Below are 22,211 nucleotides of genomic sequence, written 5' to 3' on the forward strand. Positions count from 1 at the left end.
CTGTACGAGAGAGGCAACGGCGAAAACACTCTCGGACTGATGTCGATCCGAAGCCGACCGACGCCAAGGCCCCCGGGCGCAGTGCGATGCCGTGCGACGCTGTGCGACATGGCGGCATTCAAGGACTCGGCAGCGCGGTCACGCGGCCACCAGCACCAAGTGCGCACAGCGCGCACAGCGCGCACCCGGACGGACGGCGATGACCACCACGACGACGGTGGCGGCCGCATCGCCGTGTCATCGCTTCCATCGCGCTATCGCGGACCTCGAAACAGTGACTCGACCCGGCAGGCCCGGCAGGCCGGCACTGCCGCTCGGCCAGGCAACCCGGGCAACCCGGGCGCAAAACGCGGCCCGGCCGGCCGCAAGGTCACCGCGTGGGGAATGGGGAATGGGGATTGGATCGACGTGACCCGCGGCCGCGGCTCGGACGGACGGGCGGACGTCCGCCGCTCGGTCAGGCCCGGCCCCCGCCGGGCAACGTGGGCAGGCGCGCGTCCGCGAGGTCCGCGAGGTCCGTGCGTCGGCGCGCGTTCGAGAGGAGGGCGTCGTCCTCCAGTCTCGCTCCAGGTGCACCGCGCACCGCGCTCTGCATCTCGCGAACCGAAACGCGCGTCGTTTCGATAGGCCCGCGTCGGGTGCGTGGGAGGGGGGACAGCCGAACAGCCGGGGCACCCTGAAGGCACGTTATGCCTACTTTACAGGGGCAGGCTGTTGCGTTTTGCCCCCCGAGCTTGGCTGCGAAGCTGCGAACGAACCACGAACAAAGCAACAGTTCGACGACCGTGCCCTTGCACCTTGCGCCCCGCCAGAGAGCCTCTGGGAGCAGAAACCTGTCTGGGGAGCTCCTCCCCTCCCTGCAGTGCCTGCAGTTGAAGGTGTTGAACCCGTCCATACTCGCGCAACCTGGATGACTCCATGGAGGCACTAGCGGAGCCATTGCCATTGTGTTCACCTGCCGGTGGTGCCCACAGGTGCGTCCCGGCGCCGGCGGGGGTCAGGGGGGGGAGAGAGAGAGAGAGAGAGAGAGAGAGAGAGAGAGAGAGAGAGAGAGAGAGAGAGAGAGAGAGAGAGAGGGAGTAAGAGAGAGAGAGAGGGGCGCGGGGGCGCGGCAGTGAAGGGCAAGGGGGGAAGGCCAGGGTGGGAGCGGGGAGAGGGGGACGGGCCGGACGGGCGGGGTGAGGGCGGGGTGAGGGCGGGGTGAGGGCGGGGTGAGGGCGGGGTGAGGGCGGGGTGAGGGCGGGGTGAGGGTGGGGTGCGGTGGCCGACAGCCTTGCCGCTTGCCTCCGTGCGGCGCAGCCTGGCGCAGCCGAAGCCGAGCGGCGCGGCGAGCGGCGAGCGACCCGGTCGGCAGAGCCGGTAGGAACCCACCAGCGGACGGGCGAACCGAGGGAACCGAGCCTCGAGCACGGCCACGGCACGACGGCACGGCGAGAGAAGCAGCGAAGTATACGGACGACGCGAGTGAAGCGCGAAGCGAAGCGCGCAGTGCGACAAGTGGTGCACGTGCGCCAAGTGACAGTGTCTTGCCGTGACGCGCCGTGACGGCCAGTGACGGCCAGTGACCCAGTGTGACGCAGTGACAGGATGCGCGCCCGCGGCACCCAACGCGTTTGAACTCGAGCACCTCCGCGGTCTTTGTTTGTGGTTGTGAGTGGCAGTGCTTTCCGATCGCCCCCGCCGCCAAGCAGGCCGAGCAGGCCGAGCAGTGACCGCCATGGCCTTGCTGGGCGAGTGCTGCTCCGCCGCCCTGCAGCCGGCGGCGTCGTCCTCGCACTCGTCGCACCGCGCAGTGTACCTGCAGGTGCCCAAGAACAAGCTCATCGACATCGACTTCAGCGACGTCAAGTTCACCGTCAAGGATGGCAGAAAAGGTACATACAGTATGCGGCAGGCTGATACGCTGGTGGGATTGAACCGTGAAGTCGGGCTGTCAGTCAAGATAGTCGCAAGTCAGATTAGTTTGAATTTTTTTATTTTCAACCGAAAAACAGTAATTTTTACAAATAGACATATAAAGAAAGAAAACTGTAAAGAAAACCGCTTGGCGTACGTTTTTGCGTGAAACTTTTCATTTAAAAAAGCATAGAAAGTCGACAAAGTTTCGGTAAACTGTGTTTTTCTTTCTTTTTTTGGAATTGCATTGATTCTAAACTGCTAGATGGGTGGGTGGGGAGTTGATTGTAGACCGATTCTGGGGTTTAGTCCTCGTTTGTCTGGTGGCCTGGCGTCATTCTGCCATTCCTTATTCGTGGCTGTGCCGTGCTGTGCGGGCCGCATGCGCTTAGGGCCCGACGACGAGTCTCGTAGCCGCGCGAGGCCTAAGGTCGCGCCGGGTCGTGGACTCGTGGAGGGCCCACACGGGCCGCGGCCCCCGGCGGCCCCCCAGGGAGGCGGTCGAAGCCAAGTAACCAAGCAAGCCAAGCCGGCCAATGGAATGGACTACTTGGCGTGCAGCGTTGTCGGCGGGAACCGTCAGGACGATCGATAGTACTAGTAGCGTGACCGCGGGGCCGCGGGGCCGCCCGGCTGGCCCGCAGGCCCCAAGGTCAGGATGGCACATGATCCCTGAAGCGCGGGTGACGGCCTTCCCTCGCCACTTCCACTTCCACCTCGCCCATTTCGGGTCAATTGCGGCAGAAATTGGTGACTCAGAGCGTTGGCGCGGTCGTGGGCGAGGGCGGCCCGGCGCTAGTGCACTGTGCACGCCGATAGTGGCAGCGGCTACACTGTGGGGAAAGGGTGGCGTTCGCGCCGGCCTGGTTGGCCTCCCCCAGCTTCACAGTGCACTGCCGCGCTGCCGGCGAGTCTTGGTCCGAGGGAATTCTCCGCATGGAACCCTTCGGCCGCTTGGTGGTTCGTGCGTTTTGATTCCTTTTGCTGTACTCTCGGCGCCAAGCGGCAGGGTCCGCGCGCAACGCAAGTCCAGGCCCTTCGCGCATTTTCGCGCCGGCCCCACGTCGAGACGCTCCCTTTCGTGGAAAGCCGGCCTGGCCGAGGCGGAGGAGGCCGTGAAGCTGGGCCTGTGGCCGTCTGGTCGTGTTTGCCGGGCAATCCCCTGGCGGTGCACTGTGGGCCGTGGACACTGGTGGACACACTCCGCGCGCACTGATGGCACCCGCGTCGCCTGCGTCACGCAGGGCAGGGCAGGGCAGGGCCCGAGGATTAGGGATTACAGCTTCCCTGCACCAGCCTGCACCAGCATGCCCTTCTCGCCCTTTGACAATAGTCCTGCTTGTCACGCTGCTGACGTCAACGCCACTCGTCCACACTCGTCCACACTCGTCCAGGGGGTGGAGCTTGGTGGAGCTGCACCACGGCGCCAGCCCGCCGCGCCGGCCGGCCGGCCGTTGCCGCTCGCAGATTGTTTTTATCTCTATTTTTTCCGGGGGGTGTCTCGTTGGAGTGTTTGTCGCATTGCTCGGCAGCGGCGCAGCGGCGCTTCCCAGAGACTTCCGCGCGGGCATGAGGCGGCCGCTTTTACTCGGACTGGCTTCCGAAGTTGGCTCTGGAAGTTGGGACACGACATTGGTCCGACTGTACGGAAGTACACTCGTACAGTGCAGTAGTCTGAAACCTCGCCATACAAACACTATGCTAATGCTAATGCACGCAGACGCGTACCACTATCCGATGCACCACGTGCCTGGTTACATGATCCCCGCCAGCGTGATTGCCAATCTCCGTGGTCCTAGGTTCAAATTCTGGGGTCGATGCCTTTTTTATTTTTTTCTGTCTGCTAGTACACTGCGCTTCTGGGCGATGCGCGCCGTCGCTGCGTCATGATGCACTTAGTGGAAGCGCATAGGCGATGCACCAGGTTTGGGCACTTGTTGTGCAGCCTTATCTTATTGGGCAAGATAACCCACATCGTGAGGAATGCGTGCTGTACCCTTCCCAGGGCCAAGGTGGCCAACACTGAACCTCTCTCTCTCTCTCCCTCACTGCCTTGTGCTGCCTTGTCTCCGTCTGTCTGTCTCTTTCTCACACCGCTGCGCTCGCGCCGCGGGTCATCGACGCCGCTGTAAGACAAGTGCCTTTCGGTTTTTGCCGCGTCTCTGCTGCGCCGCGGCCTAAAAAGCGCTGCTGCCGCTGATGAAAGGAAAGGGGCGAATGCGAATGAGAATGCCAATTTGAATGCTTGATAGGCGCCGCCCGAAAAAGAATCGATTATTGCAGTTCGGCTGCCGTGCTCTGCCGTGGCCGTGGCAGTGTGGCGCTCGGTGCGGCGGCACGGCGGGGCTCGCTGAAAATAGACCGGGGAAGCGGTGCCAAGGCGCAACGCGCGGCTAGCCGGCTAGGCCATGAGCGCCATGAGGCTGGTCTGCCAGTGGAGTGGCTAGCTGTACCAGTGTATCGGCTAAAGCCGCTAAAGCGCCGCCAGGCCCGCCTATACAGTGGCGCGGCGCGCGGTACGACGCGGTACGGCGTGCTTTCGCGGCACAGTCGGCCAAAGCTCCTTGAAGGGCGTGAAGGACGTCGAGGGGACCGCCAAGTCCCCCCGCGCGGAGAAGTGCGCGGTTTGCTGCGAGACGCGTTCAAATTTCCCGCTTGCGACATCCTCGCCTGGCGCGTCACGGTGGGAAAGACTAATAATAAAACAAACACTTCTGCGCGAGTGCACGTGAATCGTTGGCAATAAAACTGCATTTCCCCCGCCACTTTATGCATTTTCCTTGATGAATCCCAGTTTCGCGTTTGCCCTTTTTTTACGTTTTTCCGGTCGGACGCGCTCGGGCCTTCGGGCGGGCTGCGCGTGTGTGCTTCACAGAGCGTGCTGGGCGCTGCGCGCTGCTCGCGATGTTATCCAGTGGCCCTGACTCATTCGCGTCACGCCGGGCCATGCTCGCCAGGCGCGTCAAGCCTGATGGCACTCGCCAAACCGTAAATATTTGTGTCCCTTTTCGTGTTGTCTCAGCAGCCGCGAATCACCATACTAATGTCGTCATGGGGCGGCCGACCGAGGCGTCCCTCTGCTCCGCGCCCCGCGTTTCGGCTTTTCAAAACTTGCTGAATAAGTGCGGCCGGCCCGCTCGGTGAAAGTGACAGAGCGCTTCCAGTGCGGTGACGCAACGCTAATTTTTCTCCTTTATCGCGGCGCGTGGGAATCCCATCCCGAGCCACTGCCAGGCCACTGCAGTGGCGGCGCGTGCCGAGCCGCGCGTCTAGTCCGGTCTAGTGCAGCACGGCGGCTTGGTGACGCATGCCGGTGTGGCGGTCGACGGGGACGTGCCGAGCCGCATTTGATCTCGCACCGCCACCATGACCCCCGCCACCGCGGACCGGATACCGGCCGCCACCCTGAGTCACTCCGCAGTCACTCCATCCCCAGTTTGACCAACCCCTGCACTGTAAAGCGGTGCAGCCCGGCCCTACACTGGTACATACACCAGATTACTTACTACACTGGTAAAACTAAGGCGTAACTTTGCTAGTGCACGTGGAGCCGGCCGGCGACTCCCACCCAGGGCCGTGGACTGCATGGCCTGTGTGGCCTGCTTGGCGTGCCTCCACGGGCATCACCGAGCAGCACACGCAGTTCTATTATCGGCGGTACTCGCGATGTGTGTGTGTGTGTGTGTGCGCCGACATCCGGTGCCCCCACCCCGTCTCCTTCCGGTGGTATTCCAGGGTCGCCGTCAAAGAGTCATGAGCACCATGGATGATGGACCGTGTGTTCGTAAAGCACGCCATTTCGCAATCCTTCACCTCTAAATTTTTTTTTGAAAAAAAAAACTGTCATCACTCCATGCATGGCTACATCGACGGACAAATTTTTATTTTCTGTCGTGACAGGTCTTTTCACGATGCTACAATGTTTACAAAAGCAGAAGGTAAAAAAAGAATAAAAAATTTTGGCAGATACGAAAACCTGTTAATGTTTGTTTCTCGTGGACTCGTCCCCGGAAAGGCGCATAACATGCGAAACGGTCCGGGGCACTAAATGGCGCGGGATTGATCTCAGGTTTGGCGTTGGGCCAACCGCCAGGCAGGCGGCCGGGCGGCACGGCGGCACGGCCCAGCGCAGCCAGCCGCTAGGTGTGCACCAAATCTTCCAGCTGTTTCCAGGCTTGATGATCTAATTATACATCCGCAATCACTCCATTATTTGAAATTCAGAAATGCTATCTGCACGCGTGTGGCTGTAATCCTTATCCGCTGCACTGATGATCGTCTTCACCTGCCGTCGGGCCAATCACCAATGGCAGTCAACGACAGTCAACGCACGGCGACCGTCTCTCTGTCTGCCTCGCGGCCGAAACCTTGTCGCTGCGCCGCTGCGCCACTGCTTCTTTGAATGGGGCGCGAATCTCTCGTTGCTTTTTCTTTGTCCCGGACAATCACAAGATGTTTTTGTTGTCCACAAAAGGAACGTTTAGAAAAAAAAACATCAAGTGTTTGGACGCTGACTGGTTGATCACACATGGGTCGAGCGCAAAACTAGTTCAGCCAGTTTTTACTTTTTCACTTTGTCTTTTCGTCGCTCTAAATATTTTCTATACGGGTGGATATTTCATCTCTGACCATGTTCTGATCTGAATTTAAAAACTAAGGCAGTGTTTCGCTTCGTAAAAAAACAAACAAACTAAAAAAACTAAAATAGACAAAAAATGGCAAAATTAAAACTTGAATTGACTGTGAATGCGAAATGAAGTCCGATTACTCGATTCGTGACTGACTTCCTGGTGCATTGTGATGCGGTCGTTTGTTCCAGCAGCAAAAAAAAAGAAAGAAAAAGAAAATGCGACAAGCGCGAGAGTGACTGCAGGCGAAGCGATTAATAGGCCGAATGGAACCTGCTGTGCGAGTGCGCGCTTCCGAAACGGAGTGAGATTGATGGTTCGGCTGAATGCGTGCGGATACACTGGGAACGGCGCGCGCGGCCCGCAGCCAATCACAGGCTGCGGGATGGCGGGTGGCGGGCCGGCCGCCTAATTTGAAAATGAGGCTCCAGGGGTCGCTCGGCGTGCTCGGCGTGCTCCGCAGGGCGATGCGGGCGAGGCGATGCGTTGCAGGCGCTCGTAGGCTCGTATCGCGCAACTATGTACACACACACAGTCTGACCTACTAGTAGCCGGATTACCAACCGGCAGTCAAGTCGCAGCGGCTGTCTACACTGTCTGCATGGCGGCACGGCGGCGGCCGCGCGCCACGCCACGTGAGCGGCCGGAGCCACGGGGACGCGGGCTAGGCCGTCGCGGACCGCGGGACGCACGCGGCCCGGAGCGCGGAGCAGCGAGCAGTGGCTAGGACGCGGAGCGGCGCCGGGCCGCGCGGATCAAGGCGGCAACTATCACTGCCTCGATGCGTAGCGCGTGGCGTGGCGTGGCGTCGTTCGACGTGTTGAGAAGCCTGCTGGGTCCAGACGCCCGCCCCGCCCCGCCCCGCCCCGCCGGCATCGCCGTTGCGTTGCGCCCTTGAAGCCCCACATCGCGCTCGGCTCACGGCTCGCCTCCTCCCGATGTTGGCAACATCCTCCGGCTGCAGCAAGGTGCTCGGCAGCGCCAAGCGCACGCAGCCGAAGTAAAAAAAAGAAGAAAAGAGGCGGCAATTATAAAAGGCTTAATGAGAGCGACGTGACCGCCTCCGGTTTGAATTCTCGGAGTTTTGCCGCCAAAAGGACTACGCACGTGACCGGCTGGGCTGAGCATGGCGAGCGGCGAGGCGTGGCGAGGCGAACTGGAAGGGTAAAGTGCATAGCAGTGACGAAAGGGGGCAGTGGCCTTCGTCGCGCTGGAGGCGCGCTGGAGGCGGCACGCGGCGCGCTGCGCTGGAGCCTGGCTGCCTGCCTGGAGCCTCCGGGAGACTGGTTTGGCCGCCAGGCGCAGCGTCGCAGCTTGGCAGCCAGGCTCCAGGCGGCTTCGCTGTTTCGCCCCGCGGAGTGCCGCGGGCTGGACGGTGGCTGGACGGTGGCTCGGCCCGGCCATTTACGGCCTCTGGTTTATCTACGGCGCTGATAGCGCACTGGCCGTTTGCATGTCTCTCTCGCACCCCCGCGGAACGCCCCGCGAGTGCGAGAGGGACAGCGGCGACAGCGCCGTTTGGACCCAGCATGCTGATGACCCAGCCGGCCGGCGGGCGTGGCGTGGCGGGCGAACGGTCTGGCGGCGCCGCGGGCCTTTCACACCTCCACCCGCAGCGCGGCCATCAAGCTCGTCCCGTCTGAGCTACACCGTCGGTGAAGTTCGTCCGGCGCGCGTCCTCTCTGGCTCGCACTGCGCAGGGCGTGGTGGGGCGTGGCGGGGTGCGGCGGGGTGGCGGGGCGGGACGGGGCGGGGCGTCCCCGCTGAATGGCCCGCGCGGCCGCGGACGGGCGCTTTGTCTCGGAGACCGCCAAGTTCAAGGTCGGCGCACGGCCAAACTGGTTGCAGCAGGGTGCGCGGCGGGGCGTGGCGGGGTGTGGCGGGGTGTGGCGGGGCGAGGGCCGCTCGAACAAGAGCAGCAGGCTCGCCGCGTGCGTAGTAGTAGTACTTTTTAAAAGCTCTTGCGCCGCTCCGCTGCTTCGCCGCTCCGCCCGCCGCGCCGTGCCACTGTGCGTTTCGAAAATTTGTGCCGCCTGTCGAAACGACAATGCTCCATTTAGCTGCACCGGTCCGGCCCGGCCTTAAGGCCCCACCTGGCGGTCCCAACGAGGCCCCAACGATGCAGTCACGTGAGTCACGCGGCCGTCACTTGCTGCACCGCGTCACAGTCGCCAAGCCCTCACGCTGCATGCGTCAATGACTCAACAACCGCCGTCAGAAAAAAGTGAGAGAAGGAGAAAAAGTACTTGCCCCTATTGTTAACATCATAGGGTCCTGATGCCATCCTGCAAATTATACCCACTTCGCGCCGTTCTTGCACCTGTTGGTCTGTTTACATTTCCGAAAACGGGGAAAAAAATTATAATGAACGAGGCGAGAATCGCGTGATAATGATATGATAAATAATGTTTCCTCGGAATGTGGTGGGATTATGCAGTCCTCAAGGACGGCCGCGTCTCGGCAACGCTGCTGCTGCTGTGCAGGTGTGGGAAGGGAGAGGGAAGGCGGCGGAGAGAGGAGAGAGGGAGACGGAGAGAGAGAGAGAGACAGACAAGAAAGCCGAGGCAATTGCCCGGTACCCGGCACAACCGGCTCGGTTCAATTCCAGTCAGGTTTAACGCACCCCCGGATGGGTTGTCGACCGAGGGCGGGGCGGGGCGGGCGGGGCGGGGCGGGGCGAGGTAAGGCCCGGTCGGCCAGCCTTATGTGTCATTAGCAAGGCGCGCTGCAGCACAAAGGCGCTCTGTCTGTTTCGGCGCGTCCTTGGCCTGCTAGGTGCCGGGCCGCCTGGCCGCGGGCGTTGCGCGGGTCAGGATGCTGCACTAGTCGACCTCCCGACCGCGATCCAATCATCATCATCGACATTTTCTCCCCGGCAGAATTCTCGCACGGGATGGTTGCTGTTGTTTTCTGCCTGCATTAAGTGACGGTGGCGAGGATGGGGGGGACCTTGGAGGGACCGGGGAACCGGTCGGGGCGAGGCGAGGCGGGGCGTCGGGATGGCGTGGAGTACTAAGTCGTCCTAAGCCATGACTTAGGGACGGAATGGTTCAAGCGGCCGCTCATGCTCTCCACGGGTTGCCGCACCTGCCCGGCCGGCGTGGCTCGCAGGCTGACTTTGGCGCTCGGTGCTTCTCTCTCGCGCACCGGGACGGCCCCTGAGTGCGAGAGAGACGCAGCGACGAAACCACGTGCGAATCGCGCGCCTGAAACAAAAGGGCCCCTCGCGCCTTGACCCGCTTGAGTGGGCTCAGCCAGAGGCCAGCTGCAGACCACTATTCCTAGTGGGGGGGGGGGTATCTCTCTCGCTCTCGTGCGGCGTCCCGAGCGAGAGAGACGCCGCTCGGCATGCAGACTCCAGCCGCTCCAGACGCGCGCAGCACGCGCAGCCACTCCCCCTGGCTATCAGCCCGAGCGGCACTATCGGCCTGGCCGTGGCCGCCGTGGCCGCCGTGGCCCGGCGGAACCGCCGCCGGCACCGATAAGCCTAGCCGGCAGGCAAATCGAATCCCTGCCAGCATCGCCCGCCTCGCCCCGCCTGTTGGTCAACGTCACGCCGCACTGTTGGACACTTCTTTGTCGAGCAGCAACAACTCCAATTTTCGGGATGAAGTGACTTCGCTTCATTTCGGCTGAATTTGCTTGGGCTGATTTAGCTTGATCTCGTCACATAGGCCAATTTCGTGATTTTTCATCGTCTTAGCGTGATTTTGTGGGCGGTGACAGGTTTAAGAGTGTACACATGATTGCGCGAGTTGTTGCCCCCTCGGTCTTTGTTGCTGTATTTTCCTTTTTTTGTCTTTTTGAAATCCGCGGCACTCGGCAGGCTGAGACGCCTGTGTCGCGCTGTCGCGGTCCCATTTGACGGCACTCGGCAGGCTGAGACGCCTGTGTCGCGCTGTCGCGGCCCCATTTGACAGCACTCCGTCGGCGGCACGCCCCCTGCACGCCTCGGCGCCAAATTAGAGGATTCGTGTTTACTTTTGTGCATTTCTGCGACTATTTTTGCTTTGACGCAAGTTGTAGCAACGCGGCAACATCGTGGGAACGGGAAAAGTAGTGTCTCTCTGCCTCAACATCGATCCGTTTGCCGTCCTTTTTCTGTTTTGTTTTTGAGTGTTTCCTTTCGAAGTTTAAAGGTCGCTGGTCTCCCCCAAAACACCGCACCGTATCAAGGTTAAAAAGATTCCGATGTCAAGTTTTTTTTTCTTCCAGTGGACAAAGAAAGGAGGGGGTGGGGGGAGGGCTGTAGATATTCTGGCGGATTCTGGAGAGGTCTCTGGACACGGCACGACGAGTTGTACCGGCCGGCGTGGGGTCACGCATCGCACTGGAACGACGACCGTCGGAACGAGTTTTCTGGAAAAACCAAAGCATGAGGAGTAACGGTCTTCCATCCCCCTCCAGAGCGCGATTGGGGAATACCGGGGAATACCTTTGGAAGGCCATTAACATTTTGCCCAGAAGTCTTTATACTAATTCACGCCCCTTCCAAGGCGCGTTCCAAGGGCTTAAACCGATTTACGCCATTTCTTGGGCGTAAATCGTTTGTGCCCTGTCACGGCATAATTTTGTTGCCTTTGTCTTACCAGTGCAGTGGAAGCTGTGCTTGACTCATGTTTATCCTATTCGCAGGAACCAAGGACGTGCTGCGGGGGGTGTCGGGCCGGTACTTGTCGGGCGAGCTGACGGCCATCATGGGCCCGTCCGGGGCCGGCAAGTCGTCGCTTCTCAACGTGGTCACGGGCGTACAGTAAGTGCATTCATTACGGCTTGGCATAGTTAATCCAGCCCACGGCAAAACAAAAAAAAAAAAACACTTTTTTTAATTTGTCATTTTAAAACGGCCTCCGGCAATAATTTTTCCCGGAATGCTTAATTCGTTTCCATATCACTATGCAGACCTCCATTTAGAATTTCAAATCCCGACATGGCTGGCAATTTGGAGGTTTCTGGAAACCGCGAACCGCGCGACGATTACAAGGGTTTCGTTCCGAACCGGAGTCCGACAGGGTAGCCAGCCGGGCAGTTAGCCGGTCGGGCAGCTAGCCAAGCAGCTAGCCAGCCAGGCAGCCAGCCTGTGCGATCATCGAGCCGGTGATTTTTGTTTTCCCTGTACGGTCTGCGTGCTGCGCAGAGCGGGCAGCGCGGGCAGCGCGTTGCCGCCAGGTAGAACCACAGGCTGTCCGGCCGCGGCAGGTTCCGCGCAGGGAAAGGCAGGGCGGCACACCGCGAGGCTGCGAGGCAGGGAGAGTGCTTTGAACCCTCCACTCTCGATTTGCACGCGGAACGACGTGGACGGCAACGAACGCCGTGGCGATGCCCGCGCCCCGCCCCCCGCGGCGCCGTGGCGTCGTCAAGAAAAGTCAAGAAGTCGCCTGTTTTCGTTTTGGCGGTTGCTTTGGCCGATCTCTCCCTCGTTGGGATGCGGGCCGCCGCGTTTCGTTCTCTGCTTTTCGCGCGTGGTCCGAAATAAATGCCTCCTCTGACTCGCTTTTGAGTCGGAAGGGTTCCGGACGTGCAGTGCAGTGTGGTGCCAGCCCGCCGGACCCCCCGCGCCGCGGCCCGCGCCTAGAATGCCCAATGGCGGGCTTCTCGCGCACGTCGAGGACGCAAGCCTGGCCTCTTAAAATTTGCCACCGTGACGAGCAAGCGCCCAATCGCGATGCGCTCGTGGTGTCACGGCACACGCTGACCGGAAATAATTTTCAGTTTCTCCCGCCTCTTTTTGGGATTTGCCGAGTGCAGTCACGAACACACACTATCTCACCACCGTAGAGAACAGCACACCCACTTGTAAAAAAAGACTTTAAAAAATACTTGATTTTTAAAAAAATTGAGGTATATGCGATTGGCTTTTGCTCGGCCTTGTGCAGAATCCCCCAAATATCCGGTTCAAAGAGCAGCCGGTTCAAAGCGTTAGACTTGCCAAGGAAAAGAAAAAGAAATGGGACGAGATTTCGCTGCCTCGCAGACTTCCCGCGGTGACCGCAGTCGTTATACTTGACACACATGCAAGCGCGCCCCGCCGTCCTCTCTGTCCAGCACCAGCCGCTATCTTTGCGTCCCGTCCTGACATGGCCATATCTCGGGAGACTTCTTGCGCGATTTTCTGTCTCACGTCCGTTCCCAGGACCTCTCGCGAATATTGTCGCACGGTTAGCCCACAAGGTGCGCTGGGGTATTGCGTGCGGGGCGGGGCGGGGCGGGCGGGCGGGGCGGGGCGGGGCGGGGCGGGGCTCGGCGGCCTTGTTCGCTGCCAGGCTGCACGCCGCGGCCCGGCCCGGCCACCCATCGGTCCGGCCGCGCCGGCAATGTCAAGAGCACTTTCGCCGAGAAGCCGCGGCGCAAACACGTGGCGCCGGATCTTTTGCGGTTTATTTTGGACAAGTTGATTTTGTCGTCCAAATATTGCCGCCCGAGGCACGCGTGCTGCGACTGCATTCCGGGGACGTGCCGAGTGCGGGGCAGCCACCAGGAAGACCGCGAGGCACGAGCCGCCGCGGCTTTGGCGCCGAGGCCGCAAGGCCACACCGGGCGGTGTGCGCTGTGCGGCGTGCGGCGTGCGGCGTGCGCGCCGAGCAGAGGCGTTTGCCAAAAAACGTGCTCCAGCTCCAGCCAGCCCGCGAGGGGCGTGAGGGGCGCGGTGGGAAGTGCGGCGAGCGCGCCGCCAGAGCGCCTGTCGACGGCGGGGTAGGCAACGCCGCCGCCTACGGGTGCGCGCGCGCTGGCCGGCGGCCTACCTCGCAGGCGGCCTGGAGGAGCACAGCGAGCCGGCCTCCCGGTGCCTCCCGGTGCCTCCCGGCCGGCGCCTTGGCCGAAAAGAGGCCATAGGCGTGTTGATACATCCGCCAGCGCGGTGTGGCCGGTGGACCGCCCCGCTGGCTGCCGCCCGCTACCCAGGAGGTGTACACTGGCGTCGCACGTCGATCGGCCGGGCCAGCCGGGCCGGGTTGGCACGCCGGGACCTGAATCTGGATTATCCGGTACTCTACTTTTGTAGGCCGCCGCCCCGCCCTCGCATTAGTTTGCCCAATGGTGCCGCCATGGTGCCGCGCTGCCGGGATGTCGGGGTGGTGAGCCGCGGCACCTGGCCGTCGTCGCCACCCCTTGCGCGGCCTCCAGGGGCTGCGCCGGGCTGGGCCTGGCCGCTGTGCTGGTGCGCCGCGAGCGTGCCCCGACCGCCCTGGAGGCCCTGGAGGCCCTGGAGGCCCTGGAGGCCCTGGAGGCCCTGGAGGCCCTGGAGGCCGCCTCGCTTCGAACACACTCCCCTTGTCGCAAGCGGCTTCGCCATGCTCCGCCATGCTCCGCCATGGCGCCGCGACCCAGTTGGATGCGTGCAAGCTGCGCTGCTGCGCTTGCGCCGTACTGTTGCACAAGTGCAGTGCAGCGCAGGACGTATGGGCTGCCCTGCCCTAGTCCTGCCTTGCCCAGTGGCCGACGCTAACGCTGTCTCTCTGTCTGCAGGGTGTCGGGGGTCACGGGCACGGTGGGCGGCGTGTCCATCAGCGAGGCGGGCGGCGCCTCGGGCTTCCGCAAGGAGTCGTGCTACATCACGCAGGACGACATGCTGAACCCGCTGTTCACGGTGCACGAGATCATGACCATGGCGGCCGACTTCAAGCTGGGCAGCTCGCTGTCCACCAAGGCCAAGCAGCTCGTGGTGAGTATGAGGTTGGCGGTGGCGGTCGCTGTGATTATTGGGTGGTGTTCGCGGTCCTCGCGGCGGCGGCGGCGGCGGCGGCGTGGCCTCGCACAGGGTGGCCGAGCTCGCCGTCAAGGAGTCAAGGCCTGGGGGGACGCTCATTGTGAGAAACTCGACCACCGCCATTGCGACTTTTCTATCGTGAGGTGGTGTGGTTAGCCTGCTCGTAAAAATGCCACTCGCGCGCTTGTGTGCGTGTGTGTGTGCTTGATGCACGAAGGGGGAGCATTATACTCGCATGCGCGCGTGAGAGAGACGGGCGACGGTGGGCGACGGCTGCCAGATGCTGTAAGGGACGACGTCGGCATGCGACACACGGCCGCTGGACGCGGTTTTGCCAACTGACATATAGTTGACAGTCGGTTGCCCGTCAGCTGAAGTTCGCATGGCTCGGCAGCACCGCGCCGCCGCGCCATAGCAGCAGCCGTTGCTTCAGGCTCGCCGCGCGTCGAGGTTTTCCCTCGCCAGGTTCGACTCCCACCCGGCGAGCAGTTTTTGCCGCCGTCTAATCGCGCTGCTGAATTGGGCCTGTACCGTCGCTGTAAAACAGACTCACTCTGGTTCTCCTTTCCTTCCCGCAGATCGAGGACATCCTGGAGACCCTGGGGCTGACGGGGACGCGCGAGACGCGCTGCTGCCGGCTGTCGGGCGGGCAGCGCAAGCGAGTGTCCATCGCCCTGGAGCTGATCGACAACCCGCCCGTCATGTTCCTGGACGAGCCCACCACGTAAGTCGGGTTCGCCTCTGTGTTTGCCGCTCTGCCGCTCTGGCGAACCTTGATTGGAAAATGGGCGACAAGCGCTGTGTTCTGCGGTGGCGCTCGCGGTGATGCAACCAGATTGTGGAGATTGGCGAGGCGAGGCGACCCCGCGTCCCTGCCGGCTGCCGGTCCCGCGGCCGGCGAGGCAAGTCGAGGCACGACGGCGAGCGAGCATGTCGTTGGCTCCTATGTTGGCGCCAGCCCGGCGGCCGGGCCCTGCACCGCCCTGCACTGGGCATGGCCCTGGCCCTGCCTAGGTCGCGCCGTCGGCCCGCTGGCGGGCAACCCCGCCCACCGACGGCGTGCCACAGTGGGCCAGAAGACCGGTAAAGGTGGCCAAAACTCTAGACGCGTCTTGAGCTCCAGAGTCGCTAATGGGACTCGAACCGAACGTGTGACCCCACCAATGGACTCCTCGTTCGGAGCGCAATCCATTGGTGGGGTCACACGTTCGGTTCGAGGTCCATTTAGAGACTCTGGAGCTCAAAACGCGTCTAGAGTTTTGGCCGCCTCCGCCGGTCTTCTGGCCCACTGTGCGTGCCCTGGCCGTGTTATCTATCGCTACGCGCTGCAGAGGCAAGCCGGCAAGCCAGACCCAGAGCCAGACGGTCCAATGCCGCCGACGTATTGCCCTCGTACCGCTCCAATGTCAGCGGCCGTGTCATGGTAATGGAAAGCCGCCGCGCGTGGACGGCTGACGCGCGGCGCCTCGTCGCGCTGTCTCTCTCGCACCCCCGCCGAACGCGCCGCGAGTGCGAGCGAGACGGAGCGACGAAATCCGCAAGCGGCCGACCGGACCGGCCGCCACGCGCGCGAGATGAGTCGGGAGTCTTCGGCAAATTATCGAATCTGGTGTCGGCGATGGTAATTAATCGGGAACGCCGACGCCATCACTATGCAGAGTGGCGCTCGTCGGCGTCGGCACGCCGCCACGCCACGCCACTCGGCACACGCCGCGCGATAATCCGTAATCCGTACTTACTCGATTTGGGCCGATCCGGCCGCTCATATCAGTGATTTTCCTACTTCCCTACGCCTGCCGTTTCGGCCTGCTGGTGGCGCCGGCCCGGCCCGGCCCTGCCGGGGAGGCCGACCAAGGCGAACCCACTTCAAGTGCAAGTGCGGCGGGCGGGCGTGTGTGTGTGTGTGTGCCTGCAAGTGTGTGTGTACTCGGGGCGGCTCCTATTTGCACTCACCTTTACACTGGAAACCGCCATGCACGCGCAGCAACGCGCAGCTGCTTCTTATTTTGGTTTTGAATGGTGGCGTTGCAATGCCTGTCGGTTGATTCATGCAGCAGTCGCTCAGAGCTGCAAGTGTAAGCGCAAAAAAAAAAGGGAAACAAGAAACGGAATCGAAAACACGGCGGTGAAGGCGCTTGGCGGCCTGGCCTGGCGACGGGACGGCCCTGCTCTCCGGTTTGATATAGGTCAGGGTTTTCTTCCGCCTCTCGTTATTGACAGGGGGTCCCTCTGACTCTCGGAGTCCCCGCGACGGGGCCATGCCGTTATATGTTCTCTCCTCGCCTCGTCCAGTTTAGACACCTCCGGACCGCCTCTGGACCGCGTCTGAACTGCCTCTGAACCGCCTGTGGCGGCCTGTGGCTACCTCCTCCTCCTTCTCACTCCCCGCTGCGCGCTGCGCGTTCTGCGCGGCACGTTCGTGACGCACGCGGACACACGTGCGGACGCTACGCGTGCTGCGGCCCGCGCGCCCGGAGCCATACCGGCGCGTGTGTGTATATATGTGTGTGTGTGTGTATGTGTTTGTGTGTGTGTTCTGCGTCGGTTATTTGCGAGTGCGCGTCCGATTCGTCGAGGCTGGCAGCCTGGCAGGCTTGTTGTCTGCCTCAGCTGGTGGCTGGTCGCCAGGGGGGACTGCTGGACCTGCTGTGCGCTGCCTGCCGGCCTGCCGGTGTCGTCCAGGAAATGGTTATTCATTCCGGGGCCTTATGGCATTGGTAAACACTCGGCGATCTCCGGCGAGCCATTCCGATCCGACCGATCCCGACCCGGCCGCACTTAGGCTAGCTCTGCCCGGGCAAGCGAGGCAAGCGACACGATGATCGCGAGATTGCGAACCGTTTCGGGCGGACTGACGGTCGGCAGCGTCGGCGCCCAGCTTGGTCTCTCCGGTCTCGTTAGGCCGGCCAGTGTACAGTGTAGGGCAAGTAATGACCGGAATAGGAAGTGGCGCCGCTGCCGCCGCCGCGGGGCTTGGGGCTTTGAACCCCGCCGAACAACCCCCGGCGAACCTGGCCGGATCCCGTTAAACCTCCTCCGCCGGGAGTCTACCATTTCTTTTCTTCTTTTTCTGATCGGCGAGATGGCGGCGAACGAGCGGCCCTCTCTCCGTGGAAAGTCAGCCTCCCTCCGTCAAGCGGCGGGACGCGCGGCGCCACGCCACTGCGAGCGTCTTTGTTGTTCGCAACAACGACTTTGTTTGTCGCTTTGGAATCGGTTTGAGTCGGTTTGCGGGAGGTGACGCGGTGCTGCGATGGCCATGCAGTTGGCCGTCCACTGCCAGCACGCGCCACGCACCACGCACGCCATATGCCCCGCCTCCATCGGGACTCGGTCCGTCCGCAGATGCTCCATGGCGTCGAGAGGCGAGATGCAAACTGCAGCTACTACTCGAAGATAAAAGTTTTCCAATGAAGCGCATAAGTCGTCGTTTTATCTCGCCCCCGAACGCGTCACCATCCTCGGATCGGTCCGTCGCTATGTCTCTCTCGCACCCTTACCTGACAGTGGCGAGACGACTCTTCTGCGCGGCGCGGCTGAGCCGTGGCTGCGCGGCCCAGCCACTCGGCATATCTACTAATCCCGCCAATGACGACCGTGGAGTGACACCTTGCTTTGCTTTGCCTGCCGCAGCGGCCTGGACAGCTCCGCGTCGGCGCAGGTCGTGTCCACCCTCAAGGCACTGGCGCGCGGCGGGCGCACCATCGTGTGCACCATCCACCAGCCCTCCGCCTCCGTGTTCGAGCTGTTCGACCACGTGCACGTCATCGCCAAGGGCCGCACGGTGTACCAGGGCTCGGCGCTCAGCGTGGTGCCGTTCCTGCAGGAGGCCGAGCTGCCCTGCCCCAAGTACCACAACCCGGCCGACTTCCGTGAGTAGTGACGCCGAGCACGCCGAGCAGTGCCTCGAGCTAGCAGTTCCTTCCTGTTTTACCGGCCGCTGTTTCTTCCTGTTTTACCGGCCGCAGTTTCTTTCTGTTTTACCGGCCGCTGTTTCTTCCTGCTTTACCGGCCGTAGTTCCTTCCTGTTTTACCGGCCGCAGTTTTCCTTCCTGTTTTACCGGCCGTAGTTCCTCCCTGTTTTATCGACCCGCTGTCAACGCTCGCATCGGACTGCGGCGGGGCCGTTTGCCATTTGCCAGCCGTTGCGACTAATTGGTCGGCAGTGTTGTGGAGCGTTATGGAGAGGCTCTTAGCCCCTGAGTGCTCACTGCTCACCGAGCAGGCCGATTCAGAGTGTCGTTTTCGTCGCTCTGTCTCTCTCGCACCTGTGCTGGACGCCCCGTGAGTGCGAGAGAGACAGAGCGATGTGAACGACTCTCTGCCGGAATGGCGTGGCGTGACGAGTGTCCCCGCTGACGCGGCTGACGCGGCGCGCGGGCGTTGTGTGCCGAGGCGGTTTGAGGACGCGCGTTGTCATTTGCTTGGACAATGAGGCGTCCTTCGTACCGTCGCCCTGGGGGCAGGCCCGTGAGTGCGACGAGGACGGGGCGACGAGACGAGTCGGTCTGCAGCACCCCCTTGACTCTTGGACTTGCCCCGCAGTGATGGACGTGGCGAGCGGCGAGCTGGGCGACCACGGCACCAACTTGGAGCGCCTGGCCAACGCCAAGGAGTGGCGCGGCGAGCGGTCTATCATCAAAGGTGGGCAAAGTCGAGGGAGGATCACTTTCCAACTTGCGTTACACTCTTGGAAGGGCGTGGCCGTGACTGTGGTTGTGCCGTTGCAGACCCGACGCAAGACTTCACGGACAAGGGCACGCGCAAGGCGATGGTGCTCATCAGGAAGCCCACCGAGCTGGACCGCTTCTGGGTGCTGCTGCACAGAAGCATGATCCAGCTGTACAGAGATTGGGTGAGTATGCGTCCAACATTCTGGTGCAACTGTTCTTCTGCCCGCTTTGTGGGGTGGCATAGTAACCCTTGTACTCGCTCCAGACCGTGACGCACCTCAAGCTCGCCCTGCACTTCGTGGTGGGCATCATCTTCGGGCTGTACTTCGCGGACGCGGGCTGGGACGGCTCCAAGACCATCAGCAACTTCGGCTTCTTCATGTGCACGTGCGTGTACCTCGGGTACACGTCCATGATGCCCGCCGTGCTGCGCTGTGAGTGTGGCGGCCGTGCTGGCTGTGCCGTTTAAACGTTCGAACCCTGTGATTATCGGCCGCTAATAGGTGGCCGCTAAGTGGAGGGCGGGCCCCGCGAATAATGGCGTTGCTTCGCTTTTGCAGTCCCGCAGGAGATGAACACGCTCAAGAAGGAGCAATACAACAACTGGTACAAGCTGCGCACCTATTACATCGCCTTCATCGTGGCCAACATTCCCGTCCAGGTGGGTTACCCTCTTGCCCCTAGTTTGCCAATTGTGGGCTCCCGGCGCCAACTGGAGAGAATCCGCCTACTTTAACTGGCGAGAACTACTTTCGAGCAATTTGGCATCGCGTGTCAAAAGCAGTCTGTGTCGTCGGCGCTGGAATTGGGCATTAGCGTGTGGACCGGGTTACCTCGCTGCGGCCTCTTTGAAATCCGTCAAACCGTACCCGGGAATTCCCCTCCCGCTCTTTTGAAAAAAAAGAAGGAATCATTTTGCGCTGAACTTTCTTCCGACGAAGCTGTCGGGAAAGGGCCGCTTCCTTGGCGCCCCGCGACCACTTGGACCAACACCGTCTAACCCATCTTCTCTCCCTTCCAGATGGTGTTCTGCACCGTCTTCACCTCCATGGCGTACTTCATCTCGTCCCAGGTGGCGGACTGGACGCGCTTCGTCATGTTCCTCTCCATGTGCCAGCTGCTCAGCATCATGTCCGAGAGCATCGGCCTGTTCCTGGGCACCACCTGCAACCCCGTGGTGAGCACGACCGCCCTGCCCCTGTGGCAGTGTGTCTGCACGCTGCCGCCTTTTGCCGCCACTGTCTAAGCCACCCCTTGCTCTTTCAGAACGGCACGTTCCTGGGCGCCATCTTCATCGCCGTGTGCATGCTGTTCGCCGGCTTCCTCGTCTTCCTGGCGCACATGCCGACGTACCTGTCGTGGGCGGCCGACCTCAACTACATGCGCTACGCCCTGGAGGGCCTGTCGCTGTCCGTGTACGGCTACGGCCGCGAGACCCTGGAGTGCCCGCGCACCGAGATCTACTGCCACTTCCGCGTGCCCGCCACGCTGCTGTCCGAGGTGGGCATGGAGGACGGCCGCTACTGGATCGACGTCTCCGCCCTGGCCGCCATGATCGTACTGCTGCGGCTGGTGAGCTTCGTCACGCTCAAGCGCAAGGTGAGCTGCAACACGCGGTGAGCTGCAACACTGCGCCACCGCGCCACCGCGCCACCGCGCCTGTGACAAGCTCCGAGATCTCAGTGATATTAGACGCCAGAACGCCAAGCGGCAAACTGTTTTAATTTTGGCTCTCGGCGTCGGCCCTGGAGCCTGGTGCCAGTAGGGAGCATTACTTAATGGCCTGTGTTCAAATGTTTGTGCCGCCTCCCTGCTGTTTTGTCAGCAGTTCGGAAGTCGAATGTTGTGTATAGAATTTTTTCAAGTGAAATGTTTATAATAATTCTTAAAAAAATATTTTTTTAAGTTCATGTCATTGTGAATGTTATTATTTGTCATTTCTATATATGCTTTTGTGATTGTGTGCACCTCTAAGGCAATCGGGTGTGCATTAAGGTTTAATATTAACCAAGTGGCTTCGGCCACATTTTCTCTCTGTGATAAATCGAACATATGTTTAAAAAATTCGCTGTGCTCTTCCTTGCACATCTCTGGATCCGATGGCTTGAAGTGCGATAGGTATTATCTGCATGTCTTTGGGCAGGGAACCATTATTCATTTAACTGTAATTTAATTTAAGTTATCACTGTTTTGTAATGTAGTGTGTGTACCTAATGAGTAAGTTAGCATACACGATTTGGTGACATCATTTGTGATTCCCTGGAATTCTCTCCTTTTTTTTTCATATGTGCTCGTGTGCTCTCTGAATACCTCTGAATTACCTGCAACAATTACTATACGCTTCTCCATGGCTGTGCTACATATATTGTGGCTGTGGTTCTTGCCATCCATTTTAGGTCAAATAGTTAGGAGGAACCCATGATTGTAGTGGGTAGTCTTTTTAAAAAAAAGGAAGTTGTTCTTTTGGTAAATAATTGTCGCAAGATATGTTGTGATTTGGTCTCGGTGTGACGGTGGGACTGTACCTCTGTTTGGTATCTAGCCGGCTCAGTCATGATCGCGAGCTGCCCACAGCGGAGCATTTGTGATACTGCGGGTTGTGTAACTGGTGCTGCTCAAATTTTAGAGCAAAAGCTAAATAAGCATTTAATTACTCTTGATGTGTAATGTAATTGCAGAGTTGGTAGGAACTTTTCTAGTCAAGAAAAGGGGAGAGTGTAGAAATTAGCAAGAAAGTCTTTGTTTGCTTTGTTTACAAATTTACTGTTTTGAATTTGTATACTCATGGAGAACAAAATTATACTCATACTGATGGTGAGCAATTTGCAGAATGTATGAAGGCGCAACCAGCATGAAGCAATATGTGACATAAATATCTGACAAAAGTTCCTACAAAATTAAAATAGGAAATGTGGGAAGATTTTACTCTATGGATGATTTCACCTATGCCTTCTTTCATTTACCTGTTGATACTGTATTTTCTCCCATTTCTTTTGTAGCCCTATCTTATGAAGCTGATGCTTAGTTTCATGCATTAAATAAAAGTAAAACCTAGATAATTTGTTTTGAAAATGGGCCTTTTAAGTACAAAAGAATTGAGCAGGGTCAATATGTGATGTAGATTCTCTCATTAATCTATACTTTACTATTACCAGAGGGATCATGAACTTGTAAAATCTGAACTGAAATAATAATTGTACTGCATACTTGTCTTGTTTTTCATTGAGTGTGTTTTTCCTCTCTCTATTAAACATGCTATCCAGCTGATCGTTTTCTACCCCTACACACGTCCCATGTAGGAGTCCC

The 22,211-nt window shown here is 60.1% G+C and overlaps 1 protein-coding gene across 1 annotated transcript; it reads left to right on the plus strand.

Moving 5' to 3' along the window:
• The first annotated feature begins 1,308 nt into the window (after positions 1–1,308).
• Positions 1,309–22,115, plus strand: LOC117646655 (ATP-binding cassette sub-family G member 1-like). The gene is made up of 11 exons (XM_034387756.1): positions 1,309–1,874; positions 11,160–11,277; positions 13,992–14,187; positions 14,811–14,956; positions 17,866–18,104; positions 18,778–18,876; positions 18,963–19,087; positions 19,171–19,339; positions 19,466–19,566; positions 19,927–20,082; positions 20,172–22,115. Exons 1-11 carry the CDS (start codon positions 1,718–1,720, stop codon positions 20,523–20,525), a joined length of 1,860 nt encoding a protein of 619 aa, XP_034243647.1. The 5' UTR covers positions 1,309–1,717; the 3' UTR covers positions 20,526–22,115.
• Positions 22,116–22,211: the final 96 nt, after the last annotated feature.

This window comes from Thrips palmi, unplaced genomic scaffold, assembly GCF_012932325.1.
Source record: "Thrips palmi isolate BJ-2018 unplaced genomic scaffold, TpBJ-2018v1 HiC_scaffold_19, whole genome shotgun sequence".
Classification (NCBI taxonomy): Eukaryota; Metazoa; Arthropoda; class Insecta; order Thysanoptera; family Thripidae; genus Thrips; species Thrips palmi.

Bases quoted from the DNA above. Each gene is read 5' to 3' on its own strand.
- LOC117646655 (XM_034387756.1), top strand. From the start codon at position 1,718: ATGGCCTTGCTGGGCGAGTGCTGCTCCGCCGCCCTGCAGCCGGCGGCG. The intron at 1,875-11,159 runs GTACATACAGTA...TCCTATTCGCAG, and splicing joins CGTCAAGGATGGCAGAAAAG to GAACCAAGGACGTGCTGCGG. The intron at 19,340-19,465 runs GTGAGTGTGGCG...TCGCTTTTGCAG, and splicing joins GATGCCCGCCGTGCTGCGCT to TCCCGCAGGAGATGAACACG.